Raw genomic sequence first — 25,092 nt, forward strand, 5'->3', positions numbered from 1 at the left:
AATTGTGCTAAGTTGTGGGATGCACCACCACATCCTATCTTTGATATGATGTTAAATTTCCTAATAAAACCAAGCTGCCAATACTATTCCTACTTGATTAACAAAATCGTAGGGAGGCTGATGTGAGAAATGAATCCCTTTCCTTCCCTCTGACTTCAGGAAGTATTATATTGATCAACTGGGAAAGCAAAGAGCCCCAGGACAGACTTAAACATAATGATCTGCCTCAGCTCATGTGAGGTGGTGACCATTATAGTAAGAAGTGTTGAGATCAGCCAGCTGGGGTGGCTGGTACCAGTACCTTGACGAATGACTCCAAATCACCATTAAACAACTTAGCACTATATTGTGATCGGGGTCTGGGCTTCCTGTGTTTCTGGGGCTTAGGGGGAAGATTTGGAGGCCTAAGGGAAGCGAATATGATTACTGAGCAAGGCAGAATTAAGTCACACAGTAAAATAAAATGTCTGTAAGCTCATGGCAAAACAACAGAACATTGTAAAGGGAGAAAAAACCGCAGTACTTATCAAATAGAGATTTTCTATAGAATTGAAATGTAACAGTGATTAAAGAGTGATGAACTTCCCCCCCCCCCAATGCATTAATTGTGGATAAACATTGATGTTCTTTAAGAATTGCTGCTTTGCAGTTTTACCATCTACATCTATTTCAAACACTGCACAATTGGAATGGCCTTTTTTGTTGCGGTCATGCATGAAATGTGCAGCAACCACTGGAATTCATCCTGCCAGCCGCGGCAGAGCACAGGCCATTCAAAGTGCCACTTATCAAGCAGAAAAGTTGCTTCACGCTGGAGAAACTTGAAATGCAAATTAAAGCTGCTCAGCACACTCCTAAGATGCTTCAAAACCAAACTGTCTTCATTTCCAAGTAGAGCCAGGAAGGTTAAACAGCTTTAGCTTTCCACATTCAACCATCAACACATAAGAAAAGAAACACTTTGTAATTTAGCTAAAGGTATTGAAAGAATGTAATCAACCTGAAACAAATCAACAAAAGCAGCATAATGCAAAAGAAAAAAAAGAATACACAAAACTTTTGTCTGCAAAATGTTTACCTAGTGTGCTACACATGTGATGACTACAGCTGAAAAAGATTACAGGAAATAAATATTGTTCTCCAAGTCCCAATTTATTTTGTGAATGCCAGGGCATGCTATATGCCAACAGCTTTGCTAGTTCCCCTGCCCCAGCAGTCTGATGTTTCTACAGGTTTTTCAGGAATTAGTGAAATATCGTATGTTTTGGGGGAAACAGTGAGGAACAATAATGCATAGAAAATGTACTGGTGGGACTTCGGTCTGTTTGGGTGTTACCTGCTATTTCAAACACATCTTTAAAGATATCCTCTTTCCTTTTGCAGTTTAACTTTGGCCTTGAAGAACAGTTATGCTTTCATGTCTTACAGTCTGGAAACTTAACTGAACCTTGGGGCAACAGGCAGGTCCCAGCCAGAGGTGGGGAACTGGGGCTGAGGAATGGGTGGGAAGGCCCTGCACCCTCAGAGTTTCTTTCTGCAAGTGATCAGCTGTGAGAAGATAGGAAGTAAGATGGCTTCAAGCTGCTCCTCCGCTTTACTAAGATAAAACCATTGCCTAAATCTAGCATCCTCTTCCAGCTGCTTACAAAGCAGGGAATTTAGGATGATGTGAGCCTGATGAGTCACCTGCTTTGGAGTCAAGAAAGAACATTTTTCTCATTAGACATAGGCTTGCTGACTTCCATACGTTCCTGGTAGCATCTACAGGGAGAAATAAAGTCACAGGGCTCAGAATTAATGTCAGCAATTGGGAAGAGTGCTCTGATTTCTTACTCCTTTTCCTGCCCATGGCAGGGAGGTTGGATTAAATGATCTCTAAGGTCCCTTCCAGCCTAGGTCATTCTATGATTCTATGTAAGGACACAAGGTGAATAAGTCCAACTTTACAGAACTAAAACAGATCATGGAGCGGTGGGAGAAAGGCTGGTCTGAAGTCTCTGGAGAGGTCTATAAAGATCAGGCAGAAGAAGTTATATGAAACCAGGAAATGTAGAGCCAGAGCAGATCAAAACTCCCTAGCTGAGAGGGCAAAACTATTTTTTACTTATTTACTTTTTTGTTTTGTTTTGTTTTTTAAAAAAATAAAAGATAAGGCATGGTGGCAAGGCCATTCCTGTCCAGGAAGTAAAAAAGGAGAAAGAGAAGGGATTGAGCAAAGAAGTATTGCATGGAAAGGGATGGAGAGACTGAGACCAGGAAAGCTGAGCTGGATGTTTCTGCTCTCACCAGGACTGGAAGGGTAGTAGTTACAAATCCAAATAGTTGTCATTGCTCCCCCCCCCCCGGTCTGATACCCTGGGGGCTGCAGTGCTTGTCCATATTTATGTCTGGAGGCAGCTTTGCAGTTGTGACACCGCACAAGTGAAAAATTATGTGCATAAAGCAGGGAGATCGAACACTGCATCCCTTCCCTCCTGTGAATGCATAGATCCCTTTAGGTATCAAACACACGGATACTGGGGAAGGCAGGTACTCCTGTCCAGAGTCAGATTAATCAAGATGCAGCCTATCCCCTAAATTCATCTTTGTATCAGGTTCTTCTGAACTGTGTATCCTGAATGAGTGAATTACAAACCACTAGAGGCAAGTTATCTCTAGTGACTGAAAATTATTTCTTTTCTAGCACTAAAAAACCCCTTGCAACTTCCAAATCTGATGTGTGATTCACAAATATTTCGAAGGATCTCTCAGTTTGTCCTACCCTTAACACTGGCCTAAGCAGCTCAGAAGAATGAGGATGAACAGTCCAGTCCTTTACCCACCAGCATGCAGAAACATAAATGCTGGATGTTATAACACACAGGACCTGTATACAATTAATGTAACAACAGAAATAACAACATTCTATAACCTTACAAACTTGTTCTAAAATCTGTAATTTCAAAGATTTTATTACACATGTAATTCAAATCAAATAAAAAGATCTTACCTTGTTGTCATGTATTCAGCCCTGTGACCTGGAAAAGTTCAATAAACAGGAAACAATCATTTGTAGATTTTGGGTAGATTTTTTTGTATGTTTTATAAGTTTGGCAAATTACTTTTAAGCCAAACATTCATGTTACCAGCAAAAGATATATAATTATACAAAAATCAGGGCAGTGCAGTTATCTGCCATCTCCACAGTTATATTTAAAATACAAACACAACCCATGTTATGGAACAATCTTTAAGAAGCCTGCCCACAGATTAAAGAGTCACTTGATACGGTAAATAATTTGAAGTAAAACTCCAAACAATGTCTATTGTTTGTGCTCATGTGTTTTAGTGGCTAAATCAGTATGGAAACAGAGCTGTGCCATGATTAGATTACATTTCCCCTTGTGCCTTGTGCCTCAACCTGTTCAGTGCTGAAAACACAGAGCTCTAGACACTGATGACTTGCTATTGAAAGACTCCTTTCTCTCTTTTGCCTGTGTATTGCAGGAAAAAAACCCCACAGTGCTACGACTGGGACACACCCCAGAGAACTGCGGAGAATTGTAAAGAAGTAAATACTGTGTTCCAGAAAGGCTCCTGGATAACCTTTGCAGAACAGCAGACCAGCAAGTTAGGCATGTACATGGTGTCAACTCATGATAATGAAAAGCAAAATAATGAAACAGTAGGAAGGTCATGATATGGTAAGTTCCAATCAGCCTGGTTTTCTCAAAGGGAGATTGTGCTCTGTTAATTTATTAGACTTCTTTGAAAATGTCAGTAAAATACTGGATAAAGGAGAATCAGCTGAATTGGTTTACTTAGACTTTAAAAGGCCACTGATAAGTTTCTTCACAAGAGGCAACTGAAGTAACTAAAGAGCCATGGACTGAGTAGCAAAATATTCTTACTAATCAAACGCTAGTGAAGAAAAGGGAAACCGAGTGGAATTAAATGGTCTTTTTTCATCATGACAAAAGTGTAACAGTCATTTACTCAAGCCTTCCCATTAGGACCATTCACGTAATACATACAACATTTATTAATGTCTTGGGGAGATCACAGCAGTTGAGGAGGCAGAATATTGTGCAGATGACTGAAATATTTTTATATTAAGTTCTGACAAAACTCTGAAGTTCTTTGGAGGGGTTTAATTATGTTAAGGAACAAGACACACTATGGCAAATGAAATTCAGTATCCATAGGTTCAAGTCAGACATCAGGGAAGAAAGAACTAAACACATAGGTAGCTAACAGAATGACAGATAATTATAGTGATTCTGAAAATCACTTTGAGCATCATTTGGGCTGGGTCTAAGCACACCACCCAATTCAAAAGTGACACCAAAATGCCTGTCAGAGTGCAGAAATAATTAAGAACAGCGATATGCAAAACATAACATTACATAGCAATGTCCAGGTACACCTGAAATACTGCACAGTATTGAAAACCCTAATCTGAAAATGTATTTTGCAGTACCAGAAGAATGGGGAGCCACAGAAGGTGGCCCAAAGAATAATATCTGGCAAAAATCTCTAGCATTAATAAATCATACAAAGATTGTTGGCATATAATTTGGAGAGGTGAAAACAGGGATGAAAGAAGGGTATGCAAAATAACGTATGACAGAAAAAGGCTATGCCAGGGACCTGTCCCTACTCATGTAACCAAGGAAAGTTCACTGAGACTAAGTATCCCCATAATAAATGCTAGTAAAATGAAAGACGTTACAAATCCCCAGTCTGGGGGATTTTAAACACATCTGTGATATTTAAGAGATTAAGGCAAAAACTATCTGGGACACAGGGGCAATTTCTTTTACATCTGCTTATTATTCTCTTTCCTGCATTTCCCTTTGCTTTGTTCATTTGTTCATTAAATAGATGAGCCTTGGGCAGAATTAATATGAGTATCAGCGTGCTTCCCATGTTTAGTATCAGTTTCATTTGGGTAGTTCTCATTTACTTTTCCAAATGTGTAGATGCAGACTCAGCACAGAGCACTTCATCTATCTCCCTTGTGCAGATCATGAATATGTATCTGCTGTGTTCACGAACAGCAACTGGCTGTAGTAGGCAGGTGATGAACTGGAACAGAAGCCAAACGCTGTTGATGTTGTGGACGCCAGACTGGAATCTGGATTTATTCAGCCTACATGCTTATACTGTACAAAATCAAACAAAAGCAAGAAAGAGTGCCAAAGGAAAACTTGCAGTTGAGACAATCCTCTCCCTCTTCCCCTGCTCTCCTCTGCATTAATATAGCACCTTGTATTATTTGTCTGCTGTGCTGCTGACATTAAAGCTGGCAGAAAAGGCAGCTTGAGTGGAGTAGGGGAGCAGTTCACTTCTTACAAATTCCTTTCTACATTAGCTACTACAATAACATTCTTAATTCCATTGTAATTCTACCCTTTCAACCACCTCCACTAGAGAAATGTAGAGAATCCAGGTCCTCCTGCCCAGGTACGTGTATTGTGATGCAAGACGTGCCTCAATAGAAGGGGGTACTTTTAACCTGTAAGAATGATGGCTTTTTCTCCAAGTATCAGCTTTGAATGTGGGTGCATACATTCAGGGGTACTATTTGTACAGGTGTAATTTGTACAGGCAACTCAGATGATGGTGCAACAGTCATGTGCAAAGACACTGTGGGCAACATGGATTAACTACCCGGGGCTACAGCTAGTGGGGTGGGGCAAAGGGAACTCTTCAAACAGAACGGCCCAAGCATGCCTGAGCATGACAGAACGGCCAGAGCCTGATGGCAATTTATCACTTAGGCCACCTCACTGAGGAGTTTTTCTTTTGGATTTCCTTTCAAGCAGTTCTTTCCTTATTTCTTGTCAACATGCATTAAGCAATGGATTCTGCTGTCTTTTATCTCTCTCCCTTCGGTATACGATTGTGCGGGTTTTGAAAGTCTCCAGAGGAGACTCCACAGCCTCTCTGGGCAGCCTGTGCCAGTGCTCTGTCACCCTCACAGTAAAGAAGTTTCTCCTCATGTTGAGGTGCAACTTCCTGTGTTCTAACTTAAACCCATTATTTCTTGTTCTATTGCTGGGCACCACTGAGAAGAGACTGTCCCTTTCCTCTTGGCACCCACCTCTCAGATATTTATAAACATTAGTAAGATCCCCTCTCAGCTGTCTCCTTTCAAGACTAACCAGCCCCAGTTCTCTCAGTCTCTCTTCATAGGAGAGATGTTCAAGTCCCTTGATCATCCTCGTAGCTCTCCATTGGACTCTCTCCAGTAGGTCCCTGTTTCTCTTGAATTGGGGAGCCGAAAGCTGGACACAGTATTCCAGGTGTGGTCTCACCAGGGCAGAGCAGAGGGGGAGGAGAATCTCCCCAGACCTTCTGGACACACTTTTCTTAATGCACCCCAGGATGTCATTGGCCCCCTTGGTCACACGGGCACATTGCTGTTCCATGGACAACTTACTGTCCATTAGGCACTTTATTTTTCCAAACACATTTTTCCCAGGGAACCTCTGGAGGAAATTCTTCCTCTTTTTTGACTACCATCAGCTGTACATTGTTTTACATGAATAACTTGCTCAATGCACACATTCAAAAATATATCCTATTAAATGAACACTTCCATGAGAAAGAACATAATGTAGTTAGTTGTCTAAAATCAGCTACCATCTTCTACAGTCCAGCCTTACAAGAAAATGCTGATTATTTCCTACCCAACAACCTCAGTCAATCCCTGGACTGGAGCCTCGTTTGGGTCATAGCTACTGAAATGTTAATTGAAATGTTAATAGCTCTTTAGGTGCCTCCACAACTGATTTGTGGATCTGAGCTTCTATATTAAAAACAAGAAGAGATCTAATTAATAACAGATTTTTTGGCAGCAAAAAGAAAATAAATTGACATATTCCTCAGAGACATTCTTTAGAGAACAAGTTTTCTTTCTCGAGTCTGAACTTTGAGTTATAGTCTTTAACCTTCAGGAGAGGATTTTTAGTCTTTGTGGTGTAATTCCCTTCCTCTGAAGTCTGCAACATTGTGTGGGTCGTCCCCAGGGCTTGCTCTGTGATTCTCCTTTTCCCTTGGTCCATGAGGAAGTGCCTGTTCGGGAGGGCTGGTAGGAGGAACAGTGCATAATGTCTGATTCATTAGTGCCCCAATTCAGCTTTACTTGACTTGGTCATGGACATCTGCTAACTTAGTTTATAATTTGTTCTATTTTTTAAATTGTGTAGTGTCTGGAACAATGGATAATTCTCTGCCATCATAATTTGTAGTGCAATAGGTTGTTGTGTTTTTTTTAAATGCAATAATTTTATATGTAATAATGATGATCAACATGTATAGAGCTATTATTTGAATTTTCATTTGTTCCAGTTCACAGTACGCAAATACACTGTAGAAACCCAATGTTAAATTAAGTCTATAAGAGTCTCACTACTAACACTAGTTAGGTCAGGATTTCACCTTTCACAAATGCTCCACTCACTGGTTAAGCTGCAAGAGGGACATTTATGTCCATGTGTCAGAAATATTGCACTAGTGAGTCGATTGTAAGTAATGCATCGAGAATAATTTTGTGTCCTTAAAAAAATATCACTCTCCCACAACTCTTAAAGAAACCTCAAGTCAACATAAACTGTTAGGAAGCAGAAACAGTGCATTTGTCATAGCTCTTAAATGACCCTCCACTGACTGTGTCAGCTCTCCTTTCAGACATGAGATTTTTCATTCAACAGTTTCATTTCCAAATATAGTCACTTCTCTAAATGTCTGTGCAACAGAAATAAGTATCTGTTGAAGACAAAATAGCAATATATAGTGCGTACCCTTGCCACTGCACCAAAACTATGACTGGTAAAATCAAATCTATGCTTACTGGACAATTAATCTTTAAGTTCTGTAATTTTTTCCTGCATACCTTTGGCATTTCAGTGGGTTCACTGCATAGTCTGGAATCACTTTCCAGTTTATTATGTGATATTTACCTTCTCCGAGTGTCCTCTGCAGCAAGTCATGTTTTGCTTGGAGTTTTGTGATGAGATTACTGCCTTCCAGATATTCTCTGAATTTCTGTAGAGATGCAGATCAATCTATTACTATGCATGGCACATAAATTCCAGGAAGCTCTGCATAATGTTTACTTCAGGTGTTTGGTCAGTATCACATGAATGAGGAAGCAACCAACCTACCATGAAATAGAATTGCTCCGTTTCCTACTTTTCGCAATGCTGGGCTTACTCAGGTACGTCTCAGAGACTGTCGACTTCACAGACTCCGTGGAGCGACTGTGCTGGAAACACTCTGACACATCATAATCTTCGATGGTGACCATATCTTGTATTGTCTGCAGGGTAGCCTCTGTTGTTTTCTTAACCTGGTGGTTAAAATGCACAATTTGCCAAATGCAAGAGAAATATATATCAGAATGGCTTAGAAGGGAAGCTCATTACTCAAAATAATACCCTGGCACACTCCTACAAACAAATGAAAACTTAGATGTCCTATAACAGATACCTATGTAACAGAAGAATGGCATGATTAAGTTTCCTGTCTAGTTCTCTGCTTTACCATGGTCCAATCCACAAACACGGATGTACTCTTGTGTTGACTGCATAGCACTCTCAAGCATTTGTTTCCTGAAATTAGAATTGAAATGTGACATGATTTGATTACCCTAACGCAGGTGGCAACACAGCTGACGTGCTGCTCTGCAAGGTCAGCTCTCCAAAGTGTGGTTGGTCAACGTTGGATGTGTTTATTCAAGGACCCGGCTGCCAGAACAACATGTTCTTCCAGGATAAAAATCTGTGACAGTGGAGTGCTATGGTGAGGAGCACAGTGATGTTTAGAGTGCAGAAGCTGGAGGAGGGGGCTGGAGAAGGAACAATTTACAGCAGTCTCACAGCATATCCTACGAGCTACACAGAGTACCGTTGCTTGTAGTGGAAACCAGGGCATGGAGGCCATGGAATAAGGGATGCAGTGTTTCCACAATGCAATAAGGTAACTGGTAAGATTCACAAGGATGAGGTTTACCTGCCAGTTCTGCTTCAAAAGAGTCTCTAGAAGAGTGAAATGTCACCAGATGATGCACACTTCTACACACATCTCTAGTGCAGGCAAACATCCTTTCTGTGTCTGCCAACATGAATCCTTCCCCTATGCACCTGCACTTCACTTCACTGAAACAAATAATCATTCTCTTTCCTTTCGTCTCTGTTACCTTGAGATACTTTCTGAATTGAAGTATTACTTTAAAGGACTACTGACATGTCTTGTGGACATGAATAGTTCGTTCCAGGTGTTCAGTACATAACACGGAATGTGAAAAACTGGAATTCTGAAAATCTATCAGTAAAATACACCAAGAAATTAAATTATCCCTATGTTTTAATTTAGGAACAGATTCTCATTTAAACTGAGGACCTTTAACACCGCCTTAAATGAGATAAAAGTGCAATTTATACCCATTGGGAGACCTCACTCTGCTGCCAGAACAGAGAAAAGAGAACAGTATAGGTCTTCTGTATTTTACGAAAAAATGTATTTTATTTTACTAGGTGAGCTGTTCCCATCACAGGCATTCAGTACTTGTGTTTATAAATAGCTGTAGCTGAGAGCATAAGAGACTTTGACTAAGCTGCCACAAAAAACAGTCCAATTCCTTTGTACTACTGAAACAACAGTTTGGGGACTCGACAGAGGGTGGTCACAGAAGACAATAATTGTGCTCAGTGGCTTTCTGCCACAAGACTTTAAAAATACGTGCTCTAACAAGTTTACACTGAAGCATCCGCAAAACACAGAACTCCTCAGTAATGTGAATATATGGACAGGTAAAAGACGAAGTTTCTAAACCTCTATGAAGCAGACAAGGACCTACCTTAGCATATTTACCAGTATTTTATTTTACAAATTGAAACAGTTCATACAGGTTGAAGCCATTTGAGAGTCATTTACATGCTTTTGATGAGGTAGAAAACACTGCACCTTCCTGAAAATGGTGTTCAACACATAGCCCTTGTAGATACAGATCTTACCTCCTCATTTTCGATTTTGAGCGTGGCCAATCGGGACTGTAGCTGTTGATACCTAAGCATAAGCTCAGCTTGCACAGGTTGCTGGGCAGTGACCTGACAAACCTAACAAAGAACCAAAAAGAGCTGTAAGACACAAGGAATTAATAAAGCAGTCAATAGTCTTTGATTGTCCTTAAAAACTAGGTGAATTCCTACCAAAGCTATTAAAACCTAATAAACCAGACAATAAAACGTGTCCCACCTAAATTTAAAGTATTTACGTGGCACAAGGTGTGGAACTATGTATCTCATCTTATGACTACTGGGCACAGCCTTGTTGTACGGCTGCTTTGTGTTGCTTCTCTACCACATAGAAGCACAAGCCCTGGACTTAATCTCAGATAAAAGATGTACGTGGGTGATTCTGCATTCTGCTTTGTTAATGGCCTTTGGTGTAGCAGGGCAGGGCACAGCCGGCGTACTCTCTGTGCTCAAAACACCCTGACAACAAAATGGGGGAGGAAGAAGGGGTAAAAGCTGCATTTCAGCATGTGTAATTTGGAGCAGCTCTGCAGCTGCTCTCAAATAGCACCGACAAGCTCTGTTACGGGTGAGGCAGGCAGGCAGACATAAAGCTGCTACTTACACCAGTGCTGGGCTGGCCAGCAAAATCACAGCAATGTCTTTATAATAACATACAATGGTTTTCACTTGAGAATTCTGAAGAAACTGAGAACAGAGTTGCCAGTTTTGCAAAATGTTATTGCTGATCCACTTGCTTTTGGGCAGCAATAAAATTCTTACTAAAAGGGGATAAATTCTCTGTCTCGGTATATAAAAACAGATGACCTAGGAATACTTGTGAATATACAGACCTCATCACCCATATGAGACTGGAACTCAAATTTCATTGGTGGACAAAAAGCAGTGGGGTACATCTCCATGAATCTCTGCTTGTCACTTCGTGGCTCCAAGCTGTCAACTGCATTTTCAATGATGTCTAAGCCCTCATGCCTGGAAGTTTCAAGGTTATACTCTGCAGAAAGGTAGGTTCTTAGGGCTCTGTTCAGACTAGCATGGTATCCAAGATCGCAACACTAAAAACACAATAAAGTGAAAAGAAAAAATAAAAGGGACTAACACCATCCAAATATCCCAAGCTACAAATTATCACTAAAATTTTCTGTCTTGAAATTCTTCGCTTTGAAGTATTTTACAAAATATCTTTTAAATTAAAATACAATACTGAGGTCAAGAGAGTAAGCATTTAGCATCCTCATTCTCTTGCAGAGATTACAGGACAGTTTACAGGAAAGAAATCAAGTGTACATATATGGCAATATGTTTGAATTTGTTTATCAGATATCCATATGCAGTCATCGTATTTATGTAGAAAAGGTCTGCGACTCCATACACAAGTGGGCTTTTCAGTATCATTGTCATAAGTAAGCCTTGGACCATCTATTTAAACCCATCCTCACATAACTCCACCATCTAAGTCAATGCCAGCACCAAACTGAAAATTAAACAATTCCTGCTCACCACAACTGCCTTTAGCATTAGTGACCTATCCAAGATGTTTTTTAATACAAGAATGGTTTAACATTCTTTCCCTTGACAGTAAAAATGTATTTACTGTAAACATCTTATTTCCCATGCTCAGACAAGAACAAGTAATGTAGATCATGTCACTAAATGCAGAAAGTCATAATTTATGCCTTTTTTTTTCCAAGAGTGAGAATAACACTGGAATGTAATTGAAACCTAATTGGTAGAACATAAAGTTGTGTTTGTTCTTGAATTTTAAACATCCTCGGTTTGCATTATTCATGACTGTTAATATTTTAGAGGAACAGCTGAATATATTTTTAAAATGTCACAGCACTAACACTATCGAGTGATTGTTTCCTTAATTTATTTCCTCACATTACACAGCAAGCAATACCCTCAGCTTTTGCTCAGGGAGCTTCCAGGTGACAGCAGATGTATCGCAAACCTCTCTGTCACCCCAAGAGTGGCGCAGCACTCTACTAACAAGCAATTTTTTCCATACAAAGCAACGTCCTTCATTCGAACAGGAGAGATTTGTCCCAGTCAGAGGCCAGTGCTTGGACAGGGCAGCAAGGGAGCTTGCTGCCTCAGAGCATTCCACAGCCTCTAGTCACCCCTCCTGGGTGCCCCTTGTATGTATACCTCCCCCACAGCTATTACAAACCCTAAGGATCCATGGGAACATCCTCCCTTCCCTTTCCACTTCCTTATTTGAAAAAGTAGAGAAAAAGAGAGAGAGGTAGACAGACAGGCAGACGTATAGATGCACACTCAGCCTAAGAAGAGTTTTCAACCTATTTACCATACCTAAACCTGTATGTCGTGGAGAAAGAAACCCCTCATACCTTGCTTTAGATGCACTAATGACTAGTGACCAAATTGCTCTCTGAAGTCTGACAGTAGAGAGCTGTGTCATTCACAACAAAACTTCCAGAAAGGCTACGCTTTCAGTCTTGGTGAACACCACAGCCAGTTACTGCAGATGGGACAGTGACTACCCCAAAACCAGCCCTTGAACAGGAAAAAACAGGAAAAAGATGTCATGTTCAATCAAACACATATAGGTTAACCTTTCTCTTTTGCACTTATAGAATGGGAATCTGTGCTACACTTACTAAAACAGCCACTCAGCTTTTATACTAAAGCACATTCATATTTCAAAGTTCTCCAGCCTAAAAAATATTGTTTCTAAAAGGAAAAGTCTCTTGGTGTTTTTCTCTTGTTCTGTGTCAAATCAGATCTCATATTTAATTCACTATCTTAGATGAAAAAGACAGACTAAAAGTGCTGATAAGAAAGTGGATAAGGACAGCTGTTTTATTTCATGTGCATTAGTTTCAGAGAGACCTCACGGAAGATTAAACGGAGAGGAAATGAGAAATAGAGGGCAATACCAGGTTCAGCATGGCCAACTACCCATGTGTTATAAACCTATAGGCATCTAGAGCCTGTTTTTTGGCTCTAGAGGATTAAACTGAGTATTAATAGAAAGCTTACTGATTTACAGTTAGAGCTGTGTGGGTTTCTGGTGCAGCTTTTTTGCAAGTTGAAATAGAAGACTGCAGCCTTTATGCTGTGACAGTATCAAGAACTTCATTGTTTAACTTGTAATCTACTTAGTAACCATCACCATGCTCATCTTTTGCAGGTAATGGAAGCTGAACAGGGTAACGAATACGGCTTCTCAGTCAAGAAGGATTCTTCAAGTGAAGCAGAACATCCGGCCAGACTAAGGCATTTACCTGCAATGCCAATGCCAGCAGAGCAAACAGGAACTAAATTCAAAACCTGAACTAAGGCCTGGCCACCAACGGCTCTTCGAATAGAACTTACAATGCCTGAATGTGGAATTTTGCTTCAACCATTTATCTACAAATAGAATTTATTTAAGTAAAGTTATTTTTTTAAAAGCAAAAATAAACACTCATTAGACATCACAACTTCTACTTCTGCCAGATCATAGTTCAATTTCTCCAAAATCTGGAGATAAAGATGATTTTAACTGGGGAACAGCTCTGTCAAAATATCAACTTATGGCTGCTCAGAAAGAAGAGTATCTTTTTAATGTGCCAGTACTAGTGATGGATTAGAAAGAGTTGTCCATAATGAAGATGGCACTTTGTGTATTTTTGTCACTACTAAGACTAAAAACTTAAGGTACTGCCACTATACTGCTGCCCTCACCACGTTGTGTCTGGCCATGCTTGTAAAAACAAATCATCCACCTATCTGGTGTTACAAAAATGTCCTTATGTGTGCAGACACACCCACACATGTGTGTATACACAGTTTTCTGGGAAAAAATTTTTAGATTTGTAGAAAGACCTGAAAAGTTCAAGCCAGCAACCATTCTGTCAGCCAAAATAAATATGATCTTTGAGGTTTGCTAATCAGCATACCAATGCTAGAGTCTGGTCGGCTAATGAGCTCTGCTATCAATCTATGGGCTAGAGATGAGACGTCAGCTGGTGCAGCAAGATGTGAAGATGAGAAATGAGATAATGAAGTCATAGACTATGAGTTTTATTGCATTTCTGGATTCATAAAAATTTTCAGTTGGGCAAAGTGGAGGGAGATGAGCGATGCTTTTGGGACTTGTGTGAAAAATTAATTTTGCAATTTGCATTTTATTCTTATTTGGAATTAAATCTGAAGCAGGCTCAAGAGCATTTACTGTCTTTATTGCTCCCCAGCGTATATTTAGGCTTGAACAAAACAAACTGCCATGCTTAGCACAGAGATTCAATCAACCAAACAAGCTGCTCTTCATTTCATTTTAAGAATAATAACAAAATTCTAAAGTCAATGGAGAGAGAAATTCGTAAATAAATGCCTTAACCTCTGAATAAGTCACTTTCTAATCAACCTGTTACACAGACATCAACATTCAAATCAAAGGGATCTGGCTGTACATATCATATTTATGAGGTTTTATGTAATAAAGACTGAGCTGCACACACTCTTGCCTAGTTTTAAACTTGGTTCTATGAATGATTAACAAAGAACCTTTACAGAATAAATTAAGTTCATAATAGCTAAATGTTCCATAACTTCTTAACCATCCAAAGCACGCAGACTGCAATTAGAGATTCAGAAGTTCCACTTGAAGAGATACCAACACATGAATATAGCATTTATTCTAGCAGCAGAACTGCAGTCAAATTGTTATGATCACTATTTTCTACCTTCAGATCATGAGTGCATGTTAAGTCTGAAAAAAAGGTCCCTACATTCTTCTTACACTGAGATAAATCTAATAAACCAAATTCCATTGAAATCTTCAAGTACATGAGCAACTGTATGAGGCATACAGACAGATGTTGGTACTATCGGTCGGATTAGCAGGGGTGTGTACTCTCTTGCTCCACTGAAACTCACAATCATAAGAAAATAATGTCTACATACTAGATAAAGCTTATTTAATTCAGCTAAAAAGTAATCTTTGCTACTTTTTACATAATCCAAATAAACAAAAGAACTAATCGTGTCCTCCACTTGAACTAGATCCTACTATATAGTCAGCAAAGAAGAAATATTCAACAGAAAATTCAAATTCCTTTAGCGCAATATGCCGGAGACAGAAATATACTGTGCATATCAAATCCTGTTTATCTCTCCACTTCTTTGCAAATGCTGGTCCCAACCCTCAGCTCACTAAATGCATTAAGACATCTAGCTAAGGCTCCAGCAATATTTTTATCTTGCTTTTATCACAAGAGCTTAAGATGAACCACACATCATCATTTTAAGTCAGAAGCTCTGAGCTTTGCTAATGAAATGAAGGAGTTGAACAGTTCAGACTGAGTTCAGCTGAGGAACTGCAATTTAGGATTTTCCTTATGAGCCTCACATATCAAGTTGCAATGGAATCCAAATGAAAAAGCTATTTTTTCTTTTTCAAAACAAGATCCCACAATCTTCCCTAATTTTGTTACAAAAAATATATTGAACAGTTCATTGTGTTCCTTCCTATATTTGTCCCATTTTTAACAAACATATTTTTCAGTAATGTTGGAAAACATTCAGTTTCATTATGGGCAACACCACAAGCTCAAGGAGATCTAAATCCCCTCCATGTTAACTAGAATTCACACGAAGAGGAGAAGTAATCCCCTTCTGTACAGGCAAAGAGACAGCTCAGGCAAGCACGGAAAGGCAGGCAGGCAGATGGGGACAAAGTAGAGAGGGCAAAGAATGAAATCACCATCACAGCTCTGAAAACTCCGATTTGTACCATTACATTAATAGATTTACAGAACGAAATAGTCTGGACTGTTGCAACATATGGCTAGTGGGAAGCATGTCTCACATTCCAGTGATATAATCCCAAAATCTTGCCAAGACTCTTGCATTTACAAAAAGTGTTTCCTTTGTCAAGTAGTAAACACTCTGTCTAGATACTAATGCTTTCACAGCATAGTCTGATTAACTACAAATGTCTGAAAAACACTTCATTTAAACAAGTTCACAATTGGATTAAATTGGCTCTGAGGCAAATTCTGGTTGTACATGTTTACAGCCTACTCTTACAAAAACAGTGATGCAAAGGGCAGCTAGACTTTCCATTTAAATTCCTGAGGGAAGAGTCATTTCTAAAGACATTTTGCCAAAAGAATGTTATTGTCTACACTGGTTAACAGCTTGGAAAAAGCCACACAAAGTGGGCATCATCTGCTTGCATTACTAAATACTGTAGAACGTATATTTCTGTTAAAAACTAGCAGTTAGAAAGCTCTAGTCTTCATGGTTGCGTAAATGTCTTTACACACATTAACTCCAAAGAGTATTGCCTTTGTATCTGTATGCACAGAGAGCCTCACTTCTCCTCCCTGCACAATTCTTTGTGAAGCTCCTGGCCCGTGGTTTCTCCCTGTAGCTTTCACTGTTACGGCAACCTCTGTGGACATCGATCGAATTATAAGAATCAGGTGCACTTTCCAACCTGAGGAAGTTTTAACCCAGTAGAAGCATTCACTGGGAAATGTGAACTCCAAATGGGAAGGCAGGAGAGAGGATAAAACAAGCATCTTTCCAGCTTCTAAGAAGTAGGGGTGCTGAGAACAGAGAGAAAGGGACTTTTCTTTCCTTCCAGGAGTCAAGAAGAACTCATAAAGTTCACATTTATCAGACATTCCCTAACTAGGGGCTAAAAATCCTTCATCCTTTAAGCAGTGTCAGGAAAATCACCTATTAGGTAGGGACAGCTTCTCACTTGAGTGGTACCCAAGGAATGCTGCTTGTCCTTCGTTTTTTTCTCTGATTATCTATCTATCTATCTATCTATCTATCTATCTATCTATCTATCTATCTATCTATCTATCTATCTATCTATCTATCTATCTATCTCTTGGTGTCCTGGTAAATGTTTCCATTGCCTGGGCACTCCAGATGGGTGGAACAGGACGTGCAGGTGCATGGGTATACATTGGAGAGGGACAGTATAGAGCAGACTAAACCAGGAGAAATGGGAAGAGAGAAAACGTATAGTGAGTAGGAAAGAGGATGAAAAGAGATGTTGAAGTAGAGATAGGAGACAGCAAGAAATACTGGAACCACAGGGAAAGACACATCACCATCTCTTGCAAGAAAGAAGCAAGGAAAAAAGTAGCAATACTATTTGAAGTGAAAAAAAGTTGAAAGGGAAAAGCAAAAGGTTGTACTAAAATTGGGCAATATTTTATAAATTACAGGAAAATAAAAATGACAAAGAAAATTGACTCTCAGTATTTAGAAAACATACAATAAAAGGCAGCTATTTTAATCCATTCATAGCAAGAAGGCTTTGCTTCTCCAGACAGTAGAAACGAGAAACCCCTTGTCAAATGCTGCATTAATTTATACTATATTACAAGCCAAAGCTTAGCTAGCTTATCTTTGTGATGAATATCCCACCAGAAATGACTGTATGTGAATGTCATTTACTATTCTAAATAACAAACATTATTGCTGCAGGAGGAAGCACATTAACATATGTAGCATTTCATATGGGCCACAGAGGTGTACTCACTGACTTATTTAACACTACCATAGCTAGTGGATGGATATTCTCAAGCTTGTGTTTACTGCCTCCAATTTTTCTCTATCCAATATTTGGTCAGCTTATGAAGAGAGTGGGACACGATAGACTGTGGGATCCTCCTGAATCTAAAAATGTCAGTAATACAGGTTCTGGAGATCCAAAGTTAGTACAAATCAACATCAGTGTGTAACCTCATTCTCTTAGGATGTTCTCATGGGAATAACAATAATGAAAATCAGTAACAATTCTGTTGACAGCAGAGAGTACAGGATTGATTGTGTCTGTTCTGCAAACTACATGAAATAAGAATAAAAAGCAGTGTATATTCGATTCAATGACTAAATGAATGAAACTGAATGGTTTTGAAGACACGGAGGAAATGCATTATTTTGAATTAAAATACCATTATTAGATGCCTACTTAGCAGGCTTATCTAGTAAAAAAACATTTGGACCTCAGAAATTCTTTTACAGGAGATGTCTGCCTTTTATTTTTGCGTTATTCCCATTTTCTCTTGACATGTAGGGAGAAAGCATAACGTTCTAATTTTGAAGGAATGGGTTCAGCATCTTACTGGCACTTTATTTCGTGTAATATAAAACTGAAGCTAAAAATTCCTGATTATACCATACAATCTTATAAATAATAAGCATATTGTAGACTATTCATATGACCAATGTACTCCCTTTGAAAATGAGAAAAAGAAAAAAGTTTTGTTCCCGAAGTAAACAAACATAAAAACAAATGTGCTAATACTTACGTCAATTAAATCCGAAAGGTCATGAATATAATACTTGAAAACAGAAGCATTGGTTGCTTCAAGGGTAAGCAGATACTCATTACGGGCCTTGATAGATTTCAGCTTGTTTTCAGAATATTTTGCTTGACGCTAGAAAAAAGATTGTATATTAATGTATCTGAATTAATTAATTTTTGGTATGTAACAAAAATGGAACAATTCAAGCACATATTCCCACCAACAAGAATGAGTCTTAGTTTCCAGACTGTTATGCATATAACAAATGTGATACAAAGTGATAACTTAGTATTTTGTTTCAAATTGGACAAACCATACAGTAAGTATTCCCCTCTCCAAACTTCAATTAAGTCAAGTTATATATAACCCACTCGTAGTTTATTATTTCATTTTCCAGCTGGACTTCTCTGCATAATATCATATAAACAATATCTGAAATACACACGAAGGTAAATAAAAGGACTATTTACTTTTTCCTTCATTTTTTCAATCTTTTTCACAGAACTCCGTCTCTGGTGCCTTTCTTCTAGTCGAATATGAAAAACAGGGTCTCCTGACCTCCCAATCTGTTTTTCTTCTTGCTTCTCTGCCTCCTTCAGTTTGCTTTCTGCACTGATGCTCTCTGCATGATACATGTGGTATGTTTTCATGACCTGAAGGAGATGGAGTCAAAGATGAGTTAGGACAAAATGAAAATACAAAGGTACCTGCAGAAAAATCACAGGGTCTTTGAGTAAAACATTCTCTTATAAATGTCAAGCTTGGATAAGTTTCTTTGCCAACAGAGATTGAGGATTTCTGGTTGCATTTTTATTTTATTTTTCTCTATCTATTATTCTAAATGTTCAGAGCACTTTACGAAGCACTATGAATAAAGAGAAAGGTGATGGCGAACTACTTGTAACGTAAGCACGTGAGATCATCTCTCATCCTTCTTAATTTCTCCTCAGAAGGGCCTTGCATGATTGAAATATTTTGACAGGCAACGGGACAGCAAGCTATCAAATCTTGCAGCAGCAACAAAAGTATGTAGAATTTTTTTTTCACTTACTTCTTTTTGTTGCTCTGATAGGAAAGAGCAAAGTCCTTCTTATTAAACTTCAGGATTCTTGTCTTTGAATGAAAACTTGAAATAACGACATATCACACTAAGTCTCTATCAATGCTATATATGACTTCTTCAGGGCAAAGTGAACAGCTTGGCTGTGGTCATGGAATATTTGAAAAATATGGCATCCCTGCCCATGACAGGGAGGTTGGACTAGATGATCTCCAAGGTCCCTTCCAGCCTAGGCCATTCTATGATTCTATGAAAGCAGAGGAACCCCTTCAGCACTGAGGAAAGGGGAAGGAAGCATCAGTGTGGGAGCACATCCCCAGCCGGTGGGACAGCTCTCCACAGTCTGGAAAGATGTGACTCCCACCTGTGCAGCCAGCAGATTGGGCATGACATAAAACCAGTTGAGAGCTGCTCAAGGAGCCGTCGGATAAATAAGTTGTGGAGATAGCCCTCCCAGTTAATACCATTATATTCCCTCTTCACACTCGCTGGCTCTGTGCCAAGCCAGTTTGGGCTGCCAGCCTGCAAAGGTGTGCTTGCACAGGCCACAAAGGAGAGGGACCGTTTCAGTCCAGTCCTCCCTTTCTTCTTCAAGCAAGAAAAGACTCAGCTCAAACACTACATAGTGGGCAGCAAGCAACCACAAACATCTCTGCTGGGAAAGGCTGCCCACCTCCAGCAAAGAAAGCCTCTTCCCACCATCCTCAGACATTTGTTTTTTCTACTTTTCTGGTTGTTGTCTTAAGTTTCAGGCAAGGAACAAAGCAGGAAGGCATCCTCAGGCCGCCAGCAGCCTCCTCTCTTCTTCACGGGGTCCCAGAGCTCTTGCCAGCACATGTTATCTTTGGGCCAAGGCCATGCAAGCCATTCCCATCTCCTCTGAAAGTCACAGCCAGAGAGGAATCCAGCGGGCTGTTCCTCCCTCAGTAAAGCTTTGTGTGCCCCATGCAAGAGACTGACTAGTTTGGGGAGTTGCCTTGAAATATTCCTTAGGGAGTGCAGTAGACGTGGGTTATCTGGATTTCAGTAAAGCATCTGACACTGCCTACGACAGCATCCTCAGAGCTAAACTGGAAGTGTGGTCTGGATGACCAGGTAGTGAGGTGGATTGTGAACTGGCTGAAGGGAAGAAGTCAGAGAGTTGTGGTCAACAGGACAGAGTCTAGTTGGAGGCCTGTATTTAGTGTAGTCCCTCAGGGGTCAGTATTGGGACCAGTACTATTCAATATATTCATCAACAACCTGGATGAGTGAACAGAGCACACCGTCAGCAAGTTTGCTGATGACACAAAACTGGGAGGAGTGGCTGACACACCAGAGGGCTGTGCTGCCATTCAGAGAGACCTAAACAGGCTGGAGAGCTGGGCAGGGAGAAATTTTATTAAATACAACAAGGGCAAGTGTAGAGTCTTGCACCTGGGAAAGAACAACCTCAAGTACCTGTACAGGTTGGGGACTGACCTGTTGGAAAGTAGCAAAGCGGAAAGGTACCTGGGAGTCCTAGTGGGCAGCAGGATGCCCATGAGCCAGCAATGTGCCCTCATGGCCAAGAAGGCCAATGGCATCCTGGGGTGTATTAGAAGGAGGGTGACTAGTGGGTTGAGAGAGGTTCTCCTTCCCCTCTGCTCTTCCCTGGTGAGGCCACATCTGGAATATTGTGTCCAGTTCTGGGCCCCTCAGCTCAAGAGAGACAGGGAACTGCTTGAGAGAGTTCAGCACAGAGCCACAAAGATGATGAAGGGAGTGGAACATCTCCCTTATGAGGAAAGTCTGAAGGAGCTGGGTCTCTTCAGTTTGGAGAAGAGGAGGCTGAGGGTTGACATTCATGTTTAGAAATACGTAAAGGGTGAGCCAGGCTCTTCTCAGTGATGTCCGATGACAGAACAAATGGCAACAAGTGCAAGCTAGAGCATAGGAGGTTCCACAGAATCATGAGGAAAAATTTCTTCACTGTGAGGGTGACAGAGCACTGGCACAGGCTGCCCAGAGAGGTTGGGGAGTCTCCCTCTCTGGAGACATTCAAAAACTGTCAGGACGTGTTCCTGTGTGACCTACTGTAGGTGATCCTGCTCTGACAGGAGGGTTGGACTGAATAATCTTTCAAGGTCCCTTCCAACCTCTAACGTTCTGTGATTCTGTGGTTTTTTAACTGAGTACATAGGGCAGCCCATCAAGTGTCCACAGTGTGGCAACACTGGGGACACCAAAGCTACATAGTGCAAATTTGCTGCAGCCCAGCCTAGTGGGGATTGACACAAACTGATTGCACGTCGTGTCAGGCGATGGCTGAACTGATGCATATTTGAAGTCTTGTCCAACAGAAAGAAAAGAGCTTTTAGAGAGCTGCAATTTTTGCATAACCATTCATGTTATGCATATGTTATACACCATAACTGTGTACGCCAGTATTTAATACTGGTGCCATGCTGTTGGTACAACCGAAATAGGATTGATATTAAAAATGAAACAGGCAACTCTTCACTAACTTCCTGGGGAAAGGTAAAACAGTTGGGAGACATGCATCAAAAAGAGTAGCCTTGTTTTTATTTTTAAAAACACAAGTTTACAGCTCTCTGCTGAAAAAAACTCCACACTAAACTGCCTGGAGCCTGGCTTAGTGTTATTGCTGCTGCTGCTATCTTATAATGTCATTGTGCTCCAAGGCCTGACCAGAGTGCAGAGCTCCCTGCCCGAGCACAGCCCATGAGATGCTGTCCCAGCAGCTCAGTCTACAGGAATGAGGGGAAACGAAACAAGACAAGCAGGGAAGAGAAAGGAAACCTGTGTAGCCGAGTTCTGCATGGTTTTCAGCTTAACTAAACGGCACATTCAGCTCCCAAAAACCTGTACTCTTACCTAAGCCATTTCTAAAATTGTCAATAATCTGTAACTAGGGAGACTAACTTATATAGTCACAGGGAAAGAATTACTGAAAAGAGAAGAAATGCTCTTCTTAAAGAAATTTATAAGACAAATCTGAAAATCAGTGATACGGCTCGATTAAAAATGATGGGAAAAGGAAATTAAAAACAAGGTTGTGCCCTTCTCTTCTGGCTTTCTTATTAATTTATTTGAGTCCTTCTTTACACAAGTCTTGAGGTGTTTGCTTCTATATTTTTCTTTTGTCCTGCATCAGCATCGGGGCTTTTTAGTTGGTAGGACAAGGCTAACTTATGTGTCTTACTACTTGGGAAAGTAATTTTCTTTCGTACTCTTTCAGGTTTTCTGCCTGCAAAGAGAGTTTCCTAACAGCATATTTCAAAGCATCTGACTTAAGTGGTGAAGCAAGGATTTGTTCTGCTTGACAAAAGCAGTAAGCACTGAAGCTTTTGAAGCATTTTTTCTGAGTGCCCTGTAGCCCAGTGGTCTAGGCATAAACGTCCTTCTGCAGCGGGTGTGACATTTCAGCTTGCCTCCTTGTTGAGTGAAGGAGCACAAGTGTATCACCACCAGCTTTCACCAAGAGGCTCAGATGCCTCCACGCTGACTCTGCTAACCTCACATCACTGAAGAGTATTTCTTCTCTCACTGGCTGCTTACAGCACCTGCTGCCAAATCCAAAGTGCCTCACTGAATGAAAGTCAGGTTTTGTGTGAGGACAACATGGAGCTCATAGTCTTTATGGATAACCAAGATGTCTACTTGAAACCCATGTTCCTGAAACAAACTTTGCACAAACCTGCTCACTACAAATGATTCCTAGTATAGGTAAAATTGAAAAAGAAGCTCTCCCTTTGACAGTATATTCAGGGCTAGACAACACAGTCTGTCCTACCCGAGCCACACTGGCTTAGAAATCAATACCTTCTATCTACAGAGCAGTGATCAGCCTATGCATTCGACTCCTGTCCAGCTTGTTATGTTGACAGCACTGCTTATCTCATGCACTAGTGACATCATTATTTTGCAAGCCTCTGGGGAAAGCTGACAGCTCCAGCCTTCTTCATGATTTGTCAAGTTTTTTTAAGAGCAGATACTGCAGCAGCTAAACTTAACTTGAGAAAGCATTAGACAAACACATATGGAAATTAAATGGGAACAAGCTAGGGAACTGGCTTCCAAGTATTTCAGTGCACACTTCCTTGACAAATTAGCTTAGAATTTGCATGCTAAGTTGCATATATGACACTCCCCCTTAACATTATACAATCTTTTCTCCCTAGAGTTTTCAAAAGACAGTAACAGGCTTGCCTATTTCTTATAAATAGACTTACTGTATAAAGAGTTCTGAGGTCCACAGATCTCCGATCTGTGATTATTTAACAGATCCACAGATCTGTTATTCAAACGACAAATAATCTGATGATATAAGCAATACCGCTTCTCAAATGTCCACCAAACTCTTGAAAGATATACTATCCAGTGAGAGTATCCATCACTGAACTGACTTTAATTAGTCCCCAAAGTGCTTATTGATCAGGCACCAAGTATGCACTGAAAAGAGAGAGCAAGGTCGTAATTTTGCAATGCTGAACTGTCATCATGACATATGCTGCACTTCTCCACTGTAGGGAACAAGCACTGTTAAATGCATACTGGTCCTTTTCTAAAATTAAACAGTGAGTTTATATCCTATTAATTTAGCAGGTCTATTCTGCAGATCCAGTGATGTAAAATATAGATTTCAGTCAGATAACTAAGTCGGACTACAAACAGATGAAAAAAGACTACGCTACCCAAACCGCGTCCCCTCCCACTTGTAGGTGACAGACTGTTCACTCAGCAATATAAACATATCGCTTTGTGTGCCAAACTTTCAGCCCCACATTTAAGAGCTCAGCAAGTAGGCCTAGGGCAAAAGACAGCACTTAACACAGGGAAAGGCACATTAGAGTAAACCTTTAGGAAATTATTTTATTTAAACCCACAATTTGTGTCTGAGAAAATCCCTCAAAAAGGCAGTAATTAGTGCTGTACTTGTGTGGGCTACAAGAGAAGAATGTTCCTGTAGCAAGGTGCTGACCTTCCTCTTTTACACATATACTTTTTTCTAGAAAGCTTCTTAATTCAACGTATTAAGACCGAATGCTAAAAAGTTAAAATATATTAGAAGAACCGTGTGTTACCATGTGCTTTATTTTCACAATAAAACTGTATAATTAAGAGGTTTTTCATACTGTTTGTCAGGAAATAAGCATCTGATGGTACAGTAATTCAGCCTTGTTGCAATTACTGTGTTTGAATTGTTTCAGAATTGTCTCTGGTAAGTCGTGAGTTCTTATCAGAAAGTGGAGTTGCAAGTGATTCATTGAATCAGGTTAGCTAGTATTTTCCCCAAGAAATAAGTAAAATCTTATACCAATTTTACCACACCAGTGGCTTCAAGCAGTTAAGTAGGCTCAGTATTAGCTGCTTTCAGTATTCTGTTCACTTCCAAACCAGCCTTTGATGTGGTTCCAGGAACTGTCACTGATATATTGCTACCAATACAGAATTACTGATTTCACCTTCTCAGATCTCTGGTGTGCTACAGTAAATTGGACTTAACTTTTCTGTAGAGAATCCAGATTCGTTGTTATTTCAGCAAAGAAAAAAGAAAATCTGGCAGCAACTACCCTGAGAAATTAAACAGTCAGGATTTTTAAAGAGTAAGACAAAGCAATGGAAAATGCAAGCACCACAGCAGCCCTATCTCCTTTAATATTAAATTGTTTGCTTTGGATTGTCCTTACTTTTCCAGTTTTCTGAAAGCCTTGTGTTTGTATTGCTTGTGAAAAGTGTGATG

At 40.0% G+C, this 25,092-nt stretch overlaps 1 protein-coding gene across 1 annotated transcript in view; it reads right to left on the bottom strand.

Annotated features, from left to right (window-relative positions):
• The window catches only part of LOC104277525 (SLIT-ROBO Rho GTPase-activating protein 1-like), a 73,060-nt gene that overhangs the window by 30,438 nt on the left and 17,530 nt on the right, over nucleotides 1-25,092 (bottom strand). Inside the window, 9 exon segments of the mRNA XM_009874182.1 lie at nucleotides 302-404; nucleotides 2,990-3,017; nucleotides 7,947-8,031; nucleotides 8,151-8,176; nucleotides 8,179-8,335; nucleotides 10,002-10,103; nucleotides 10,856-11,077; nucleotides 18,311-18,439; nucleotides 18,778-18,960. Of these exon segments, the coding sequence (XP_009872484.1) occupies nucleotides 302-404; nucleotides 2,990-3,017; nucleotides 7,947-8,031; nucleotides 8,151-8,176; nucleotides 8,179-8,335; nucleotides 10,002-10,103; nucleotides 10,856-11,077; nucleotides 18,311-18,439; nucleotides 18,778-18,960 (1,035 nt within the window).

This window comes from Apaloderma vittatum, unplaced genomic scaffold (assembly GCF_000703405.1).
Source record: "Apaloderma vittatum isolate BGI_N311 unplaced genomic scaffold, ASM70340v1 scaffold158, whole genome shotgun sequence".
In the NCBI taxonomy this organism is placed as follows: Eukaryota; Metazoa; Chordata; class Aves; order Trogoniformes; family Trogonidae; genus Apaloderma; species Apaloderma vittatum.